The sequence below is a fragment of the Pelophylax lessonae genome, assembly GCF_965119305.1.
Source record: "Pelophylax lessonae genome assembly, chromosome: 9".
Classification (NCBI taxonomy): Eukaryota; Metazoa; Chordata; class Amphibia; order Anura; family Ranidae; genus Pelophylax; species Pelophylax lessonae.
The window spans coordinates 156,541,446-156,559,811 of record NC_138776.1 but is presented as its reverse complement, the minus strand read 5'-3'; the positions used below and the strand labels follow the sequence as shown (position 1 = coordinate 156,559,811).

At 45.8% G+C, this 18,366-nt stretch overlaps 1 protein-coding gene across 6 annotated transcripts in view; it reads right to left on the bottom strand.

Annotated features, from left to right (window-relative positions):
* Positions 1-18,366, bottom strand: part of USP54 (ubiquitin specific peptidase 54) — a 253,901-nt gene that overhangs the window by 143,360 nt on the left and 92,175 nt on the right. For all 6 annotated transcript variants that reach the window (XM_082267464.1, XM_082267460.1, XM_082267465.1 and 3 more), the window contains exon 3: positions 11,099-11,191. In XM_082267464.1, the coding sequence (XP_082123590.1) occupies positions 11,099-11,191 (93 nt within the window). The remainder of the gene's footprint in view (positions 1-11,098; positions 11,192-18,366) is intronic.

Genomic DNA, 18,366 nt, shown 5'->3' with positions numbered 1-18,366 from the left:
CGTAACAGTGCTAGCACCAGTGCGGGAACACTTTCGTGAAGACCCGAGGAGCGGAGGTGAGACCAAAGGGTAACGCCACAAACTGATAATGCTCCTCTCCCACAGCAAAGCGGAGGAAGCGCTGGTGACCGATACATATTGTAATATGAAGGCAAGCGTCCTTGATGTCAACGGAGGCAAGAAAATCCCCCCCCGATTCAGGGAAGCCACCACCATGTGAACAGACTCCATTCTAAAATTACTGCACCTGCACAAGCAGTTCAGCACCTTGAGGTCCAGGATTGGATGCACCTTGCCTTCCTTCCTGAGAACTGTAAAAAGGTTTGAGTAAAACCCCTGAAAATGTTTCAAAGTCAGAACCGGGACAATCACCCCTTGAAGTAAAAGGTCTTGCATCGCCCCAAAGAGAGCCTGTAAGCGGACCGGGGACAGTCGCACGCTGGAAGAAAATAAGCTTTCCGGAGGGTAAGACCGAAACTCGATCTTGTAGCCGGACCATATGGGTTAGTGGACCCACTTGTCCTGTACCGGGAAAGTCCACAGGTTTCGGGAACCAACGAAGATGTCCCCCCTCCCCAAATACAGGTGAGGGCGCACCTTCAAGCTGAAGGGGTCTCATCATCCTCAGGTACTGGAGAAGCCCCCTCTTGACTTGCCAGAACAAGTTCGCTTGGATCCCCCAGAGGAGGCCCTGAAGGGCTTCAATCCCTCGTCAGTCAACCCTGAGGGATGAACAAAAACTTGTTAGGAGCGGAGAAGAAAGGCCCACATCTACAACAAGGGTCCTTGCCCTTAGTAGCCTGTGGAAGAAGGGTATTCTTACCCTCTGAAAGACCTTTAAATGAGGTCACCCAGGGTAGTACCAAACAGGCAATCTCCTTAAATGGGAAGATTGGTCTAGGCCCATTTAGAAGTCTGGTCCGCAGACCAGCATTTGAGTCAAAAGACACGCCGAAGGACCACTGTCGAAACAGACCTGAGCCACTGGGGGAGCCGCATCCAAAGAGGCATCACAAGAAATCTGCAGCCCCTGGACCAGCTTGTCCGCCAGCTCAGCAAAAGAATGGGGGGAGCTGTTCTCCCTCCAGGCCACGGCGTAAAAGCTTAGCCCACTCGGTCAAAGTCTGCGACACCAGGGCAATGATGAATATCGGCCTCGGTGCCGAACCAGCCAAGGTGTACATATTTTAGGCCACAGCCTACACTTCAACCGGAATCATGGTTGTTTAATCTTGAAACCGGAGGGTCAACCACCAGTGTAACAATCCACTTCTTAAGGGACTCCTCACAGGGGTATCGCCTAGCAAAGCACTTACGGACCCCAAGGGGATGCTTTGGTCATCCCCACTCTTTAGTAAAAATTATGACAAAATAGGTGGGGAGAGGTTACACCTTTGCCCCTCTGGATGGCTTGTGAGTGCCAAAAGGGGACCTGCTCCTCCGTCGTAGCTGCGTCCTCCATCTTTAAGGTTTCACGCACAGATACAAGCAATGCATCCCCCAGTGCCTTTTCAAACGGGGTTGGAGAAGTGGAGAAAAATTTTGTATTTGCAAAGCGGTGCACATGAAGCCATTCATTTTATATGTTTCTCTTGCATCTTTCATGCCATACTTGAAAACAAAATATGTGTTGATTTATTGCATTTTTCATAGACTAACATTTTCTGTGATGACTTGACTTGATGTATCTGAGAAGCTTTGCCATAAATAAATAAATATAAAATAAAAAAAACACCCTGTCGCTAAGTTAATCAAATTCTGTAATAAACTCCTTTATACTTCTGAATGGAAATAAGTAGATTTTAGAGTCCATTTACACCACATCCAGTTTCAGCGCAGTCCCACCGTATGACAAGGCGAAATGCCTTCTCTCCCCATCTGCCTGGTTCACACCACTATGTTGCGGTGGTGTGCGCAAAAAAAAAAAAAAAAAGTACAGGGTGCAGCTCCTTTTTTTCAGCGCAGGGCAGGCAGTGCAAGGCACTTCACTGTTTTGCGCCGCACAGCCGGCAATTAAACTTAATGAAATGTCTGTGTCAGCGACATCTCAATAATGTTCATTTAAAGAAATACTAAACCTACACGGTTTAATTTACATTGTCCCTTCTCTTTTTATTTGTAAAATTATGGCACTGTAATTCTTTTAATTAAAAAAAAAAAACAAAGTACCTATTTCCTATTTGACATACAGCAGTCACATGACTCAAATCTTTCCCAGCTTCTCTGCAGGGAAACAGAAGCAAGAAGAGCTTCTAGTCCTCTGCTGCTGGTCACATGTTCAAAATAAAAAACAGCCCTTGGAATATAGAGTAAAATAATCAATAAATGGATTTTTGTAAGAACTTACCGTAAAATCCTTTTCTCTTAAGCTCATTGACAGACGTAGTCTTCTTGATTCTCAAGAGCTGGGTTATGTTGTCTCCGCAGGAGTAGGACTAGGCAGAATGACAAAAACGTTCTGGCTCCACCCTAGGGGGCAGTCCCTGAGGGTATATCCTCCCTCTCTCTGCTACAGGGAATCAGTTCTGTTTAAAGCAGTACAGAGAAATTAACCCAACCCAACTCAATGATAGAGGGGCGGGTACTACGTCTGTCAATGAGCTTAAGAGAAAAGGATTTTACGGTAAGTTCTTACAAAAATCCATTTTTCTCTATCGCTCATTGACAGACGTAGTCTTCTTGATTCTCAAGAGCTGGGACATCCAGAAGCAGTGCCACAAATGAGGGGTGGGATTGACAAAATCAAATCCAATCTAGTAGGCCCAACCGGTGCCAAACTAGAAGTTTTAAAGGCTCATTATAAACAAAAAAGAGACTAAAGAAAAAAATTTTCCAACGGAAAAAAACCCTCGAGGTAGACCACTGGTCTCCTCAAATTGCGGCCTGCAAAACCTTGCGGCCAAATGAGGCATCAGACGATGCCATTACATCAATTTTATAATGTTTGGAGAAGGTATGCACCGACGACCAGGTAGCCGCCTTGCACACCTGGACCACTGACGCCTGATGGCGAAAGGCCCATGACGCACTAAGTGCCCGAGTGGAGTGCGCCTTAACAGGGAACGGGGGCTCCCGACCCTTAATAGAATAAGCCTGCACTATCGTCTGTCTGATCCATCTGGAAATGGTCGCGGCAGATGCAGGCAACCCCTTTTTGGGTCCATCTGGGATCACAAACAGTGAATCCGTCTTGCGAAACGAGTCTGTCGTTTTCAAGTATACCCTGATCGCCCGGACCACATCCAAGGAGTGCAAAGCAAATTCCCGAGGATGACTGGGCTTAGGACACAGGGAAGGTAATACAATTTCTTCATTCAGATGAAATTCTGAAACTACTTTTGGTAGGAAGGATGGATTCGGACGAAGAACCACCTTATCTCTATGAACCACCAGATATGGTGAACGACAAGATAATGCGGCCAGTTCTGACACCCTGCGTGCAGAAGTAATAGCCACCAAGAAGGCCACCTTCTGGGACAACGTGGGTAGAGGAATCTCCCTAATATCTTCAAAGGGAGGTTTCTGAAGAACCGACAACACTAAATTAAGATCCCAGGGGGGTAACGGCGCGCGCACTGGCGGAGCCAGATGTCGCACCCCCTGGATGAAATTCCGCACCAAGGAATGAGTAGGCAAAGGCTTCTGAAAGAAGATGGCTAATGCTGAGACCTGACCCTTGATAGTACTCAAGGCCAGTTTCTGCTCAACCCCTTGTTGCAGAAAAGCCAATATTCGACTAATCGAATAAGACCGAGGACGGAACCCCAAAGGTTCACACCATGCAATGTAGGACTTCCATGTGCGATGATAAATCTTTCTGGAAGTCGCTTTCCTTGCTTCAACTAGAGTAGGAATAACTGAAGCTGACAAACCTTTGTCTTTCAGCACCTGGGTCTCAATAGCCAGGCCGTTAAAGCCAGCGATCGTAAAGCAGGATGGAAGATCGGTCCCTGAGACAGTAGATCCTCTCTGAGAGGAAGTCTCCACGGGACGTCCGCCACCAGTCTGACCATGTCGGCGTACCAAGCTCGACGAGGCCAGTCCGGAGCTACCAGGATTACTGGGATTCCTTCCTCCTCTACCCTGCGAAGAAGTCTTGGCAGTAACGCGAGAGGAGGGAAGGCATATATTAGCTGGTATTGCCCCCACGGGGCGATCAGTGCGTCTGCGGTTTCTGCTAGAGGATCGCGGGAGCGAGCCACGAATCTCTGAACTTTCCTGTTGAATCGTGATGCCAACAGATCCACATCCGGGGTGCCCCACCGTAGGCACAACTGGTGGAAAACGTCTGGATGGAGGGACCATTCCCCCTGATCCAGGGTCTGACGGCTGAGATAATCTGCCTGCCAATTCTCCACCCCCGGAATGAACACCGCAGAGATTGCTGGAACAAATCGTTCCGCCCAGCGAAGAATGCAAGCCACTTCTTTGGCCGCTCGGACACTCTTGGTGCCCCCCTGGTGATTGACATAAGCCACGGCCGTGGCATTGTCCGACTGGATCCGAACCGGGCTGCCCTGGAGCTGCTCGGTCCAGTGAATCAGACAAAGTCTGATCGCTCTCAGTTCCAATACATTTATCGGTAATCTGGATTCTTCCGGGGACCAAAGTCCCTGGGCAGATAATTGACCGAGAATTCCTCCCCATCCGGATAGACTGGCATCCGTGGTCACTATCGTCCAATATATTGGCAGAAATGACTTTCCCTGGCTGAGCATTGGAGACCGAAGCCACCAAACCAGAGACTCTCTGGTCTGTTTGCTCAATCGTATCTGATTGTCCAGGGATTCCGGATTCCGATTCCATCTGAGGAGAATCTCTTGCTGAAGAATTCGGGTATGGGACTGGGCAAATGGGACTGCTTCGAATGAAGCCACCATCAACCCCAGAACCCTCATGCAAGTCCGAAGGGAAGACCAGCTGTTGGACAGTAACAACTGGACTGCTGATTGAATCTTTCGAAGTTTCCCTACCGGAAGAAACACTCTTGTCCTGATTGTGTCTAGAATTAGACCCAGATACTCGAGCCTCTGGGTGGGGACCAGAAAGGACTTTTGCTGGTTCACCAGCCACCCGAATTCCTGTAAAGAAATCATAGTAATTTCTATGTTTTGTAGCAAGGTCTGAGGAGACTCTGCATGAAGCAGAAGATCGTCTAGGTAACCTAGAATCGATATACCTCTTTGGCGCAGAAGTGCCAACATTGGGGCCAACACCTTTGTGAAGACCCGCGGAGCCGTGGCGAGACCGAAAGGTAACGCCACAAACTGATAGTGGTTCTCCTCTACGGAAAAGCGTAGAAAACGCTGATGTCCTGCGAAAATGGGAATGTGAAGATAGGCGTCCTTGATGTCTATGGACGCTAGGACATCCCCTGGATGCAGGAAGGCTGCTACCGTGCGAATGGACTCCATTCTGAATCTTCTTATGTTGACGAAAAAATTGAGTGCTCTTAAGTCCAGAATTGGACGCACTTTGCCCTCTTTCCTGGGTATTGTAAACAGGTTTGAATAAAACCCTTGAAACCGTTCTGTCCAAGGAACGTGGACTACCACTCCTTGTTGTAGTAGATCTGTGACTGCTCTCCGCAGATCTTCTAGACGATCCGGAGATAGTCGGATATTGGAAGGGAAGAATCGCGCCGGTGGGAGAGATCGAAACTCGATCTTGTACCCTGACTTTATGACTTCGCAAACCCATTTGTCCGGGATTCTGGAAAGCCATGGATCCGGGAACCGGCGAAGACGTCCCCCCACCCCAGTTATGGGTGGGGGCGCACCTTCAGGCTTTGGATGGTTTATCTTCAGGTCTGGAGGGGGCGGGCTTTTGCTTGCCCGACCAACGACCCCTGATGCCTCCTGCAGGAGGCTTGGAGGACTTAGTTTTTTCACCCGCTGGACGAAAAAACCTCTTGTGAGCAGAAAAAGAAGGCCCTCGTCTTTGACGAGTTCCTCTACCTTTAAAATTTTGCGGTAAAAAGGTGCTTTTTCCACCGGTGAGATCCTTAATGATCTCATCTAAGTTGGCTCCAAATAGACGTTCTCCTGAAAAGGGGATATTAGCCAATGCTTTCTTGGAACCTTGGTCGGCTATCCAACCTTTTAGCCACAGTGTGCGCCTGAGAACCACTGCTGAGACTGATGCTCGCGCCATTAATGGAGTGGCGTCTAACGCCGCATCACATACAAACTGTAACCCCTGTATCATTTGTTCCAACAAATCTGATACCGCCTGAGGGACTTCTTCTAAGTCCCGGCGTAACCACTTGGTCCATTCAGTTACAGCCTGCGAAACCAGACCAATAGCAATTATTGGCCTGAAAGCTGATCCAATCAAGGAAAACATGGTGCGAGACATAGCTTCTATCTTGCGATCCACTGGATCTTTAAAAGACGGAGCGTCTTCTAAAGGAATAACCGTGGCTTTATTCAATCTAGCAATTGGTGAATCCACCACGGGTGGTTCTGTCCATTTCTTAATAAGGGTTTCCTCAAACGGATAACGCCTGTCAATGCGTTTGGAAATATTAAAAGTGCGTTTTGGCAGACGCCATTCTTCATCGATTGGATTGCCAAAACATTTGGGCAATGGAAAAACCTTTGCCACTTTAATGCGCTTTTTAGTCCCAAAAGGGATCTCAGTTTCAGCTATTTCTGATGGAATACCCTGTAGCCTTAAAGTCTCTTGAACAGATACAATGAGTGCGTTTACCAACGCTTCCTCTCGGGCTATGGCTGATGCCGAAACATCCTCCTCACTGTCTGAAGAGACAGGACCCGAGACACCAATACCAGATGAAGTACCTGCAACTGCAGAAATAGGCTCAGAGTCTGAATCCGAGGTTTCAGATAATAAGGGGTTAGGCGGGGGTCGCTTTCTTGCGCCCTGTCCCTGACAAGCCACTTCCACCCGGGACACAAAAGTTTCCATAATGGCTGACAAAGATTCAATTGTCAATGGGGTGCTGGAGGATCCCGCAGACCCCTCGAGGGGATCCGGAGGAGATACATGAGTGGCAGGGTCCATGTTAATACAGGACACTTTGCCAGCAATAAACAAAAAAAAACTCTTTTTTTTTTTTTTTTTTGTGTGTCTCCCCCTAGCGCAATAGCGCCCCTCAGAGTACCTGCTTCTCGATCCCAGAGAGAGAGAGAGGGACCCCCAAGGCTCACCAACCGATGCAGTGCAGTTTCCAACAAACTGCAGCCAGCGTCTGTCTTACACAGACTGGAAGGAGCTGTTTGCTTTTTCCCGGGCAGAAGGCGTGGCTCCGCCCCCTGTGTACGCCTTCCGGCGTTCCCAGCCCTCCACGAGGAAGCTGGGCTCACAAAACATGGCCGCCCCCATAGAAGAGACATAAGACTCCAAAAACATGGCGGCCGGCGTGACCTGAGGACATACATGCATTCGGTCTACGGCAAAATGGCGGCGGACCGCCGATATCGTCTTCCCAGCACATCCACCTGCACTCTGCTGAGAGGTGACATATGGATCTACAGAGATACACTGCACATAAGGTAGGATTATACCTCCTATGTTTGCTGTAATGTTACAGTCTGCTGGGTAGAGTGTTAGCTCTTGAACCAAGTCCACTTCCCACAACACATGCTGTATTACAAGGGGGACTTGTAAGTGTCAGATATATACTGACCATATATGGAGGGGCCCATAATATATACTGCCTCATAAATGAGGAAAAAAAGGGAACGTTTTACTCACCATACCGAACCGACAGGCACCCTCTCTTCATAATACCCTCTCCACCGAGGTGGGGGTTTGTGGACGCCTCGACTCTCTGGTCCTGGCGTCCAAGCGAGCTTTTAACTCGCAAAGTCAGTCCCTTTACTGGGACTCCGTCGCGGCCGACTCAGCGCACTGGTCTGCACGCGCTTTTAGGCAGAGACCGGGGTGACCACTGGATTCACATCCAGCCCGTCACCCGGCCCCGCATACTTACTTGAATATGTCGCGGCCGACCAAGCGCAATGCCTGGTCTGCACGCGCTCGTAGGCCGGCTGGGGTGACCACAAGTGTCGCCCAGTCCGGCATTTTTGCTTGAAGATCTCACAGGAAAAAAACACTGGAGAAAACTACCTAAAAAATGTCTTTTTCTTAAAGAAAAAAAGTCTTGCCAGGACCAAAAGATCCCAGCAAGGAACTTAGGTCCTTACTCCTGACTAGACAGAAAAAAACTGATTCCCTGTAGCAGAGAGAGGGAGGATATACCCTCAGGGACTGCCCCCTAGGGTGGAGCCAGAACGTTTTTGTCATTCTGCCTAGTCCTACTCCTGCGGAGACAACATAACCCAGCTCTTGAGAATCAAGAAGACTACGTCTGTCAATGAGCGATAGAGAAAAATGGTTTTAAATTGTCATACAAATATATGTTTGAAATTAAATCTTTATTATTTTTTGGCAATAACAGTGTGGGTGGATTTCTGCCAGTCACAGGATGTTTTAAGCACCTCCAGCCTGTGGTATTCGAATAAGAGGGAGGTGAAGCCTCCATTAATCTACATGTAATATCCCACCCCATTGTGTTAAGCTGGTTAGTAGGCATGGAGGAGGGAGGGAGTGGGCTGTCATTTACCACTGTGTTGGCCCACTCTATAGTTACATGGGCTGCTCAGATGTGATACACCATTTATTGATAGATTTTTACGATGTGGGTTTAGGACACTAAGAAAAAAAATAAAAAGAAAGTGTGATGCGCAGAGATCAGACAATCCTAACTACACTGATCTCAGCCAGACCGCACCACACACCAGTCACTGCGTTGCAAGGCACAGGCTGGTATGAACAAACCTTAAGAAGAATAAGATTTCCTTAACCAATCTGCAATAAGTTTTCAACATAAACATGGTTCTATGGCCAGCCTTATAAGAAACTGCTCATAAAATCTTGGAACTGCTTGTTTAGACACTGACTGCTCAGGTAGGGCAGGCCATATACTGTGCAAGTTTATTTTCTGCGGGTTGCAGGAAAGAAATTTGCACAATTTCCCCATCAACACATATTGTGCTCACAGGGAAATCCAACCTGCCGAACAATCGTTTGCTCCCGGCAGAGGAAGCCATCCCCTCCAGGAGAAAACAGTGATTATAATCGCAAGAGAATCTAGCAGGCTGGTTGTACCCAAGTTGATCGAGCAATCAACTTGGTACTTCAGCTTGTCCATTAACGGTTCAAATCTCGGTCTAAAAAGCTCTTCTCCTAACTTGAGTAAAAAAAAAATTAGAAGAGAAAAAAAAGCAGTGACAATATCCAGCAACCAGAAGATCTTCTAAAGAAACAATACAGATTTTAGCCAACAACCAAAGGTCAATATAAACTTTGAATGGTCTGATCTACCCCATCATGAAAATGGGAAAATGGAGATTCCACTAGTGTCTCCATGATGCTTCATACATTTTCCTAATTCTCCTGTCTGCACATCACATTCTGAAATACAGGTGCGGATCAGGGTAGGGCAGGGTTTCTGTGCTCTGCAAATTCTAAAGCTGGGTACACGTCGTTTTTTTAACTAGCAGGTTTAACAAAAAAAAAAAACACATCACAGAACTCTGCATCCACCCAAGTGATATGGATGCAGGTATCTCCACAGCTGCCCTATTGCATTGCTATTGCCTTTCCCAATAAGAACAGACAGATCGAATGCCGATTTTCCAGCAGGACCATTTGACAGAGGCCAATCATAAGACTGGTTTCTGTTGACTAGACAGGATACACAAACACACGGGCAATCCTTTATTCTCAGTGATTTTTTTTCTAGTTGACACAGACAGCTGGACTCCGCCCCACTCCCTCGTCATTGGCTTTGATTGACAGCAGCGAGAGCCAATGGCTCTAGGTGTTCCAGCAAAGCAAGTGAGACACGGAAGTGAGGGGTGAGAAGAGCTGCAGATGTGCACAGCGCTGGATCGAATGGGGGCTCAGGTACGTAAAGGAGGGGGATGCCGATGCCTAAAATTTTTTCTTAATGCAAGGAATGCATTAAGAAAAGACGTTTAGGCTTTAGAACCACTAACTGCAAACAAACAAAAACAAAGGGGAGCTTTTAGGAATTCTGTAATTAATACCATGTACACCAGAGATAATCACTGAACAGCTGTAAGTGGAAAACCAGAAAGCAGTGCACCGTTTTAAAAGAAAACACATGCTTTGCTATTCTTGGAGCATAATTACACTACTATATTTATTGTCTTTGTCATGTACTTTTAGACTGACCACAGAAGCTTAAAATAGTTCAGCTGAAAAGAGATTACAAAATGCCAGAACCAGCTGTGTTCAGGTACACGTTTTCCATGTTCCACTCAATCTAACCAATCCTGAACCTCCTGTTAGGCTAGATTTAGATTTACACCTAAATCTTCCATTTCCTCTGAAGCCTGATCCACATTCTGAATAAGCGTCAGAGGCTACTGAAAGGCAGTGTGGAAGCACCACCTGTTTCAACCCCCTTTTTCTCAAGTGCGCCCCAACCCCATGCACTGCATGCGTTTGTGTTGCTTCCACATTTGCTTGAGGATCTAGCGCTACACGCTGGGTAAACTTTGCCACGATTGTGAAGCGAAGCATCACGCCCACGGCATGTAAACAACCCCATCTGCCGCGTATTGCTGGTTGAGGAGGAGGGCGCTTGGCGTGCACCAAAAACACGGCTCAATCGTGCATCTTTGCCCTCCACATCAGACGTCTAAATGAAGCCCTAAAGTGTTGCCTTTTCAGTGTTACATTTAAGCATTAAGGTCCATACAAACAATCAGGAATACCACTTTCAAAGTACGATCGTACGATCATCTGATCGTTGGTACAGAACTTTCGTCCAAAATTGTCACAAGGGAAAAACACAAATCTTTTTGTTAAATCAGTACAGGTTTTGTCCGAAAATACAATACATTACATCACTTCTGAATTTTTTTTCTGTTGTAGGAGAATTTTCATACTTTAGTAACCTCTATATTTGATACGAGACTAGCATGCAAGAGAAAAAAAACAACAGACGATAATTTGTGTGTACTAGGCTTAACAGAGAGTATGCGATCATAACTGACCATGGTGATGAGGTAGTATGAATAAAAAGCAAAACTTGATCTACCTTAAGTGCACAGAATATACAGGAATCCCCCATACACTTGTGTGTAGTTAGCTGTCGGAAGCTCCTTCGAAAAATGTCAAGATGCCACAAAACCTGTCAAAAGGAAAAAGGGATTGGTAGAAGTTAAATCAGCAACATTCAATGCAAACAGCCATACAACACGTGGCCTAACATGTCTGAGAGTCTGCTTTTCGCTATTTTCTGATCTAAAAAACATATAAATTATTTTCTCAGGATAGCATACTGTTCCTATTTCGGATACGGTTAGCTAACCTGACAATTCAATAAAAACAGTTCACTTGAAAAATCGTCTCATGTTGTGAGTTCTGTATGTCTATTAGCCATCTCTTTTCATAAAGTCCTGGGATTCCCTGTATACTTTACAGATTCTCCTCCGCTGGTTGCTTTCAATCTCTAAGGGCTACATATCCCAAGATAACTCTCTAAGCAGCGATTCCTGTACCAGCTCCTCTCAGCACCTCTGTAGTTAAGAAGGCAGGCTCTGAGAAATGTGTGACACAGCAGTGCCAACATACATTGCATAGTGAATGTGCAACAGAATTCAAGTAAATGTATGGAATTCTTCACAAATTACATTTATAAACTTCAAGATCATTCAGATTAATAGGAGTAGGTTAGAAATGCAATGTGGAAATTAAATATTTTACATTTTGACCATAGACCTACTTTAACAAGCTGTAAACAAGCTTTAAAACAAGCAATCACTAATCTCTACCTGCAGGTACTGTGGAACAAGTTCACACACACAGTTCAGTTCAACAAGCTCTTTTTCCCAGTACATACAGTATACAGGTTCCACGTTCATATTAAAGCTTAGAAGGCTGCCAAGTCACTGCCGGGAGGGGGCTGAGGGAACAACTTGAACTTTACTGCTTTTGTTTTGCTCTTTGAGGATTTATTGCTCTACAGCAGCGGTCGCCAACCAGTGGTCTGTCCATGAGAACATTTTGGTCGTCTCCAGGGGTTGTGAGGCAAATCAACATTGTGGCGGATGTATAACGCCCAATGTGGTTTCCTGTGTTGTTCACAATGCGCCCTGACAGTCAATACCATCAGTGCAATGCCTCCTCTGTAGTTCTGGCTCCTGTGATCTCAGAGGGAGGCGCCAGCAGTAGTGCAGAGAGCAGGAGGTGACGGAGGAAGGGACTTCCAATGGCAGCGCTGATCACAGACTGTGGGAGGGAGCACAGAGCTTGAGGATAGGGCTGGATAAGGAGGCGAGATCCAATGAGGAGTCTGTGTAAGACAGCAGTGTGATGCAGAGTGACCGGGGGGAACGGGACACTACTGTGTGTATAAGGCAGCAGTGTGATCCAGGGGGAGGGGGCAGAGTCGGAGAATTGTGTGTATAAAGCATGTGAAATTCATGTTAGTGGTTTGTGGCATTCAAAATAGTGAGTTTAGTGGTCCGTGAGGTCCGAAAGGTTGGAGACCACTGCTCTACAGTACCTGCAGCCCCGTAGGTCAATGAGGACTTGATTCAAAACATTATGCTAAATACTAACCTATCCTTCTCTATCCAAAACAAAAAAAAACAAAAAAAAGGGGGGGGGCATTTACATAGAGATACATTATAAAGCTAAATCGGGTCACTCAGCATACCATATTTTAATATTTTGACTGAAACTGAAAAATGACTGGATCCAGAATACAAATGAACATACTGGAGCATACATTTACCCACTGAAAGATAAATGACCCATAACATAATTACAAGTTGCTGACCACTTCACCACTGCTATGTTATTTGGCAATACATTTTAAATGATTTATGAAACTGCAGCAACAATTTTAGGCAAGATAAACATTTTCTTTAGTAATGTGTTTCTTGCAAGAAGCATTTTATTTTCAGAAAAAAATAGTCAAAAAGTTTTATCCATGACAAAGCCAGTGTTTCATCAAAATATATCTATCTAAAGCCAAAACGTTCCTTTCAGTTCAGGATAGAGAGTAGGTAAAAAATGTCTCCTCACTTCCTGTCCAAGAGAAACATGAACGGCCGATTCACACATATGCGATGCGGGAACCCTGCAAATCCACTGGAGGTTCCTGCATCGCACCTGGCTCGCAGGCAGTTCACACTGCCATATGCGACTGAGAGTGTCAATTCAAAGTTAATGACACCCTCAGGTTAGTTTGCATATCGCAGTGCGAATTGTCAATTCAGACAGGAATCAGATCGCACAGGTGTGAACACCCATGCGATCCGATTCTGGTGCGGACCAAAAAAAAGGGTCCTTCATGACTCTGGTCCAAATGCGATGCAAATTCAGCCAACCATAATGGTGGATCTCTCTTTTAACAGGGCAGCTAAGCAGCAGCTTCCAAGCCTTTAGGGGGCAATCTGATAGCTTTCTTTTTTCCTTTTTACCTTTTATCTTTGCAGAAGAGCAATTTTAAATGGAGCTAACAGCTTCACTGACTTGAATTTGCAAGTTTGACCACTCGACAAGCAACATTTCTTGCGGCTATGATGCAATGCATCACAGCCACAGCACCTGTGTGGCCCCCTCCAGTTTTAAGTTTTAGGTGGGCAGTTGTGGGCGGGGGTAAAACCATGATTCAATCAATTGTTTTTGCAGCCCCTATGAAAGGTTGGGCCTGGCACAACATCAGGATTCCCATTTTAACATTTATAATGGCATTCATACATTACCTTTACATGTGGATTTATAAATATTAACCACTTGCCTACCGGGCACTTTCACCCCCTTCCTGCCCAGGCCAATTTTCAGCTTTCAGCGATCTCACGCTTTGAATGACAATTGCGCGGTCATGCTACACTATACCCATATGAAATTTTTATAATTTTTTTCACACAAATAGAGCTTTCTTCTGGTGGTATTTTTTATTTCTTACAAAAAAAAAGAAAGAAAAAGACAGAAAATTTTGAAAAAAATGAAAGTTTCTTATTTTCTGCGAGTAAATTTTGAAAATAAATAAATGTTTCTCCTTCACTGATGTGCGCTGATGAGGCGGCACTGATGGGCACTGATAGGCTACACTGATGAGCACTGATGAGGTGGCACTTATGGGCACTGATGAGGAGGTACTAAAATGCCGCACTGATGAGCACTGATAGGCGGCACTGATGAGCACTGATAGGCGGCACTGCGAGGTGGCACTGCTGGGCACTGAGAGGCGGCACTGCTGGGCACTGAGGTGGCACAGAGGCGGCACTGACTGTCACAGAGGCGGCACTGACAGGCACTGGTGGGTGGCACTGACGGGTGGCACCGATGAGCACTGATGGGAAGCACCATCAGTGCCCACACTCAGTGCCCATAGTGCTGCTAATCAGTGCCCATCAGTGCCTAGATGAGCAGGCACTGACTGGCAGCACTATGGGCACTGATGGCAGGCACTGTGGGCACTGATGGTGGGCACTTGTGTTATTTTATTTACCTCTTTTGTAATCAGGGCACTGGTGATCAGTGCCCTGATTACATTTTTCTGTGTCCCCTTACCGGTGATCGGCTCTGCTCCTTCCTCACACGCAGTCTCTGTGTGAGGAAGGAGAGCTGGCGATGAGAGATTACATATGAAATCATCTCTCATTGCATGGTCCGATCACATGGTAAATGGCCGCTGTGATTGGCCATTTACCATGATCTGTGATTGGCTGTGTCCAAGGGACACGGCCGACACAGATTTTCCCCGATGCGCACTCGCGGGAGCGCGGGGAGCCTGTTACTGGGAGGCTGTTTAAAGACGGCCTCCCGGAAATACGAGTCCGCGCTGCAGCCGTACTTCGGCTATTGCGCGTACCGGAAGTGGTTAAGAATAGTTCTCCAAGTCCCTAGTCAAAATGGTGCGACTTGTCATGCGATTTGACAGTTTCACATCTCATGACAAGCCGCCCCCTATTGTCCGCAATGGGAACGGTCAAATGGGTACTCCATCGGGGTCGCACCGATTTTAAAAGTAGTTCCTGCACTACTTTTAGAAAGTTCAGGTGCGACTTGCATAGACATTAAGTCACACAGATGTCTTCCAAGTCACACTGACATACAACTTTGAAATCTTGGGGCTTCCAGTGAAGTCACATGATTTCAAAGTCGGATTCGGTGTGACCGAAGACTTAACTAGTTTTATTGGCCCTCCGCTATTCTGATCTTCCCAAATAATAAAGTGTGCAGTAGGTTTATTAAAATGATTCAACTATAGCATGGCTGTAGCAAGTCACTCCAAATATTTTACTTGGGATAAGGCAAACAGTACAACTGGGTAGCATATCTAGGTGAATACATTCCCACAAGCTGGAACAATATTGTTTTATTACAGGGAGTGCGTTCAGAAAGGCTCGTCTCGAAGAAATTTGACATTCCTCAAGCATAGTTTGCAAGTGAGAAAATACTCAATAGTGTAGCCAGTAAACTTCTGGCCCTGCCCAATCTTCAGCTCAAAGCTATGCAAAAAGAAACATCACGGAAATTCCCATTAATGTCTTAGTCATAAGACCATGACGGAAACACCCTGTTGACTGCATGGAGCAAATTATATTAGGTTATTAAAATAGCAGCCTCATTAGGAATTAATACTATAACCTGACATATCCTGCTGACTTCAGATGCTTTCACAGTGAATAAGAATCTATTCAAATTATAGTAAAAGTTATATTTCACTGCTGTGAAAAAGTTTTAGGCAGGTGTGAAAAAAAATGCTGTATTAAAGAATGCTTTCAGACATTGAGGTGTTAATATATTTTTAGCAATTACTAAAACAAAGTAAATAAACAGAAGAGAAATCCAAATCAAATCAATATTTGTGACCACCCTTTCCTTTGCCTTTAGCATCAGTTCTTCTAGATACACTTTCACACAGTTTTTAAAGGAAGTCGGCAGGAAGTTTGTTCCAAACAATTCTGTCTCTTCATGTAATTCCAGACAGACTCCATGATGTTGAGATCAGGACTCTGTAGGGACCAAATCATCACTTTCAGGACTCGTTCTTTACGCTGAAGATAGTTCTTAAAGTGGTTGTTAAGCCACTTACATAAAATCATGCCATCCCCTCTGTAATATAAGAAGAAGTGTCCCCCTGTGTCTCGTGTTGGAGAAAAGAATATGCCAATCTGTACCTAAATCAGAGCGGCTCCTGGCGATCATGTGACCATTAGGGCGGGGCCGAGCACTACCGCTGATAGCCAGGGAGGGGGAAGAGAGGCGAGAGAGAGAGACGAGCAGTCACGTGATCGCCGGGAGCCGTTCTGATAAAGGTACTGATCAGCATATTTTTTCTATAACACAGACACAGGGATACTTATTGTTATATTGTTATATTTCAGAGGGGGTGGGATGATTTTATATGAAAAATAAGAGCAGCAGGAGGGGAGGGGGCGGGCACTGACACGAGCAGGCATGCAGGAAGGGAAGATGGAGAGGAGGACAGAGAGGAAAATTCAGGTCTGCAGATGACAGAGACACATACACTGACCACGCTGTCAGGGCACAGCAGCCAAGATATACCGTGGTCATACAGGGGGGAGGGCAGAAACTGGCAGGATAAGCCAGGCTTTTAGGTGATACAGTGGGCCAAATTACACAGTAAAAGCACTGTGCTGTAGAACATGCTTTAAGGGAACTTTTTTTTTTCTTAAAGTAACAAAAACGCTTTAATTACATTGGCTGCATGTTTGGGTCATTGAACTGCTGCAGAATAAATTTGGAGCCAATCGCATGCCTCCTTGACGGTATGACATGGTGGATAAGTATCTGCCTGTATTTTTCAGTATGGAGGACACCACTGATCCTGACAATCTTCAACTTCTTTGAGGGTAGGGGCTGATGGAGTTGGTATATGTACTCTGTAAAGCGATGTGGATTTTTTGAAGTAAAACACATAAAAAAGAGAAAGTGGGCTATGAGCCAATAACCTATATGTCGACTGCTTTAATGTTGGCATGTTGCAAGAGTAAATTGAAAATAAAAAGGAATACGTGGTCAAACAAAATTTAAAGGTCATTGACAGATAAGACACAATCAAAGGAATTCAAAACGGCCCTAATGAAAGTTTTCTGGCAGTAGGACCCTTAATTAAGGCTAAACGGCTCAACTAGGAAATGTGTACCCAGCTTTTGGATGTCTTTTGTGACAGATACACTTTTGGTCATTTATGCATGTTTAACCAAATAATGAGAGGGAGAGAGCAGACAGCATAGACCTTAGCCCAAACAGTGTGAGAATTGAAACTTATCAGGGTTGTCCAATATGTGCAATCGATTCTTAATATTTCACATGGTATACAATGATATAAAATGATTTAGGGCCCATATACATTCTTGCGGTGCAATAGGTTATGTCAAGTGTTAAACTGCATTGTGTTAAGTCAGTCCGTTCAAATCAACACAATGTCAAAGCTTCAAAACGCACCTTTAGGCTCGGTTTCCACTAGTGCGACTTGCGGTGCGACTTGACACATGTCAAGTCGCACAGCAAGTCAAAACCCATTGTTTTCAATGGGGACCGTTTCCACTGCCGCGGCTTCAGTTGCCGCGACCTCAAAAGTAAATTGTGTACTACTTTTGAGCGCGACTTCCCTCTATATATGAGGAACAAGTCTAACTGAAGCCGCGGTTTACTTTTGCTACGAAGTCGTGCTAGAAGTAGCACGACTTCGTAGCCGCACTAGTGGAAACCGAGGCTTAGGCTTTTTTTTCCCCTTTTTTCCGGTCCAACAGTAGCAGTTGGCGTCGTGATTGAGTTGATGAAGGGGGGCTTCCAGATTCTGATAGGCCCCCTGCCCGTAGACCCTCTCAACCACTGCCTAGGGTTGTGGGGAAGAGGACAAAGTGCTTTGGGGTGGGAGGGCAGACCCATGTTGAGGGCATGTGGCCTGGTATGGTTTAGGAAATGGGGGTCCTGCCAGGCTGCATGTTTGGTTAAGGGTCCGGAACAGGGGTGCCAACGCCATTTTTTTTTTTTTTTTTTTAAATGTTGGCACAGGGTTCCTCTTAAAAGCTGTTCCAGACCCGAAAGGACCTGGTATGGATTGGGGGGGGGGGGGACTTGGGGGACCAACCTTGCTGTTTTTTTTTTTTCAGATGGAATTTGCGTTCAAAACTGGTCCGATGTGTGATTCAGATTAATTTCCATAGAAGGCAATAGCCTGGAATTTGCATCTGAGCAGCACTGCAGTGCTCAAAAAAAACCACACAGGACCTTTTTTAAATTTGCAGTGAATTCACACTGCCGCTGCACCGCATATATGTGAACCATCGATAGCGGGTTTAATTCACATGTCATGCG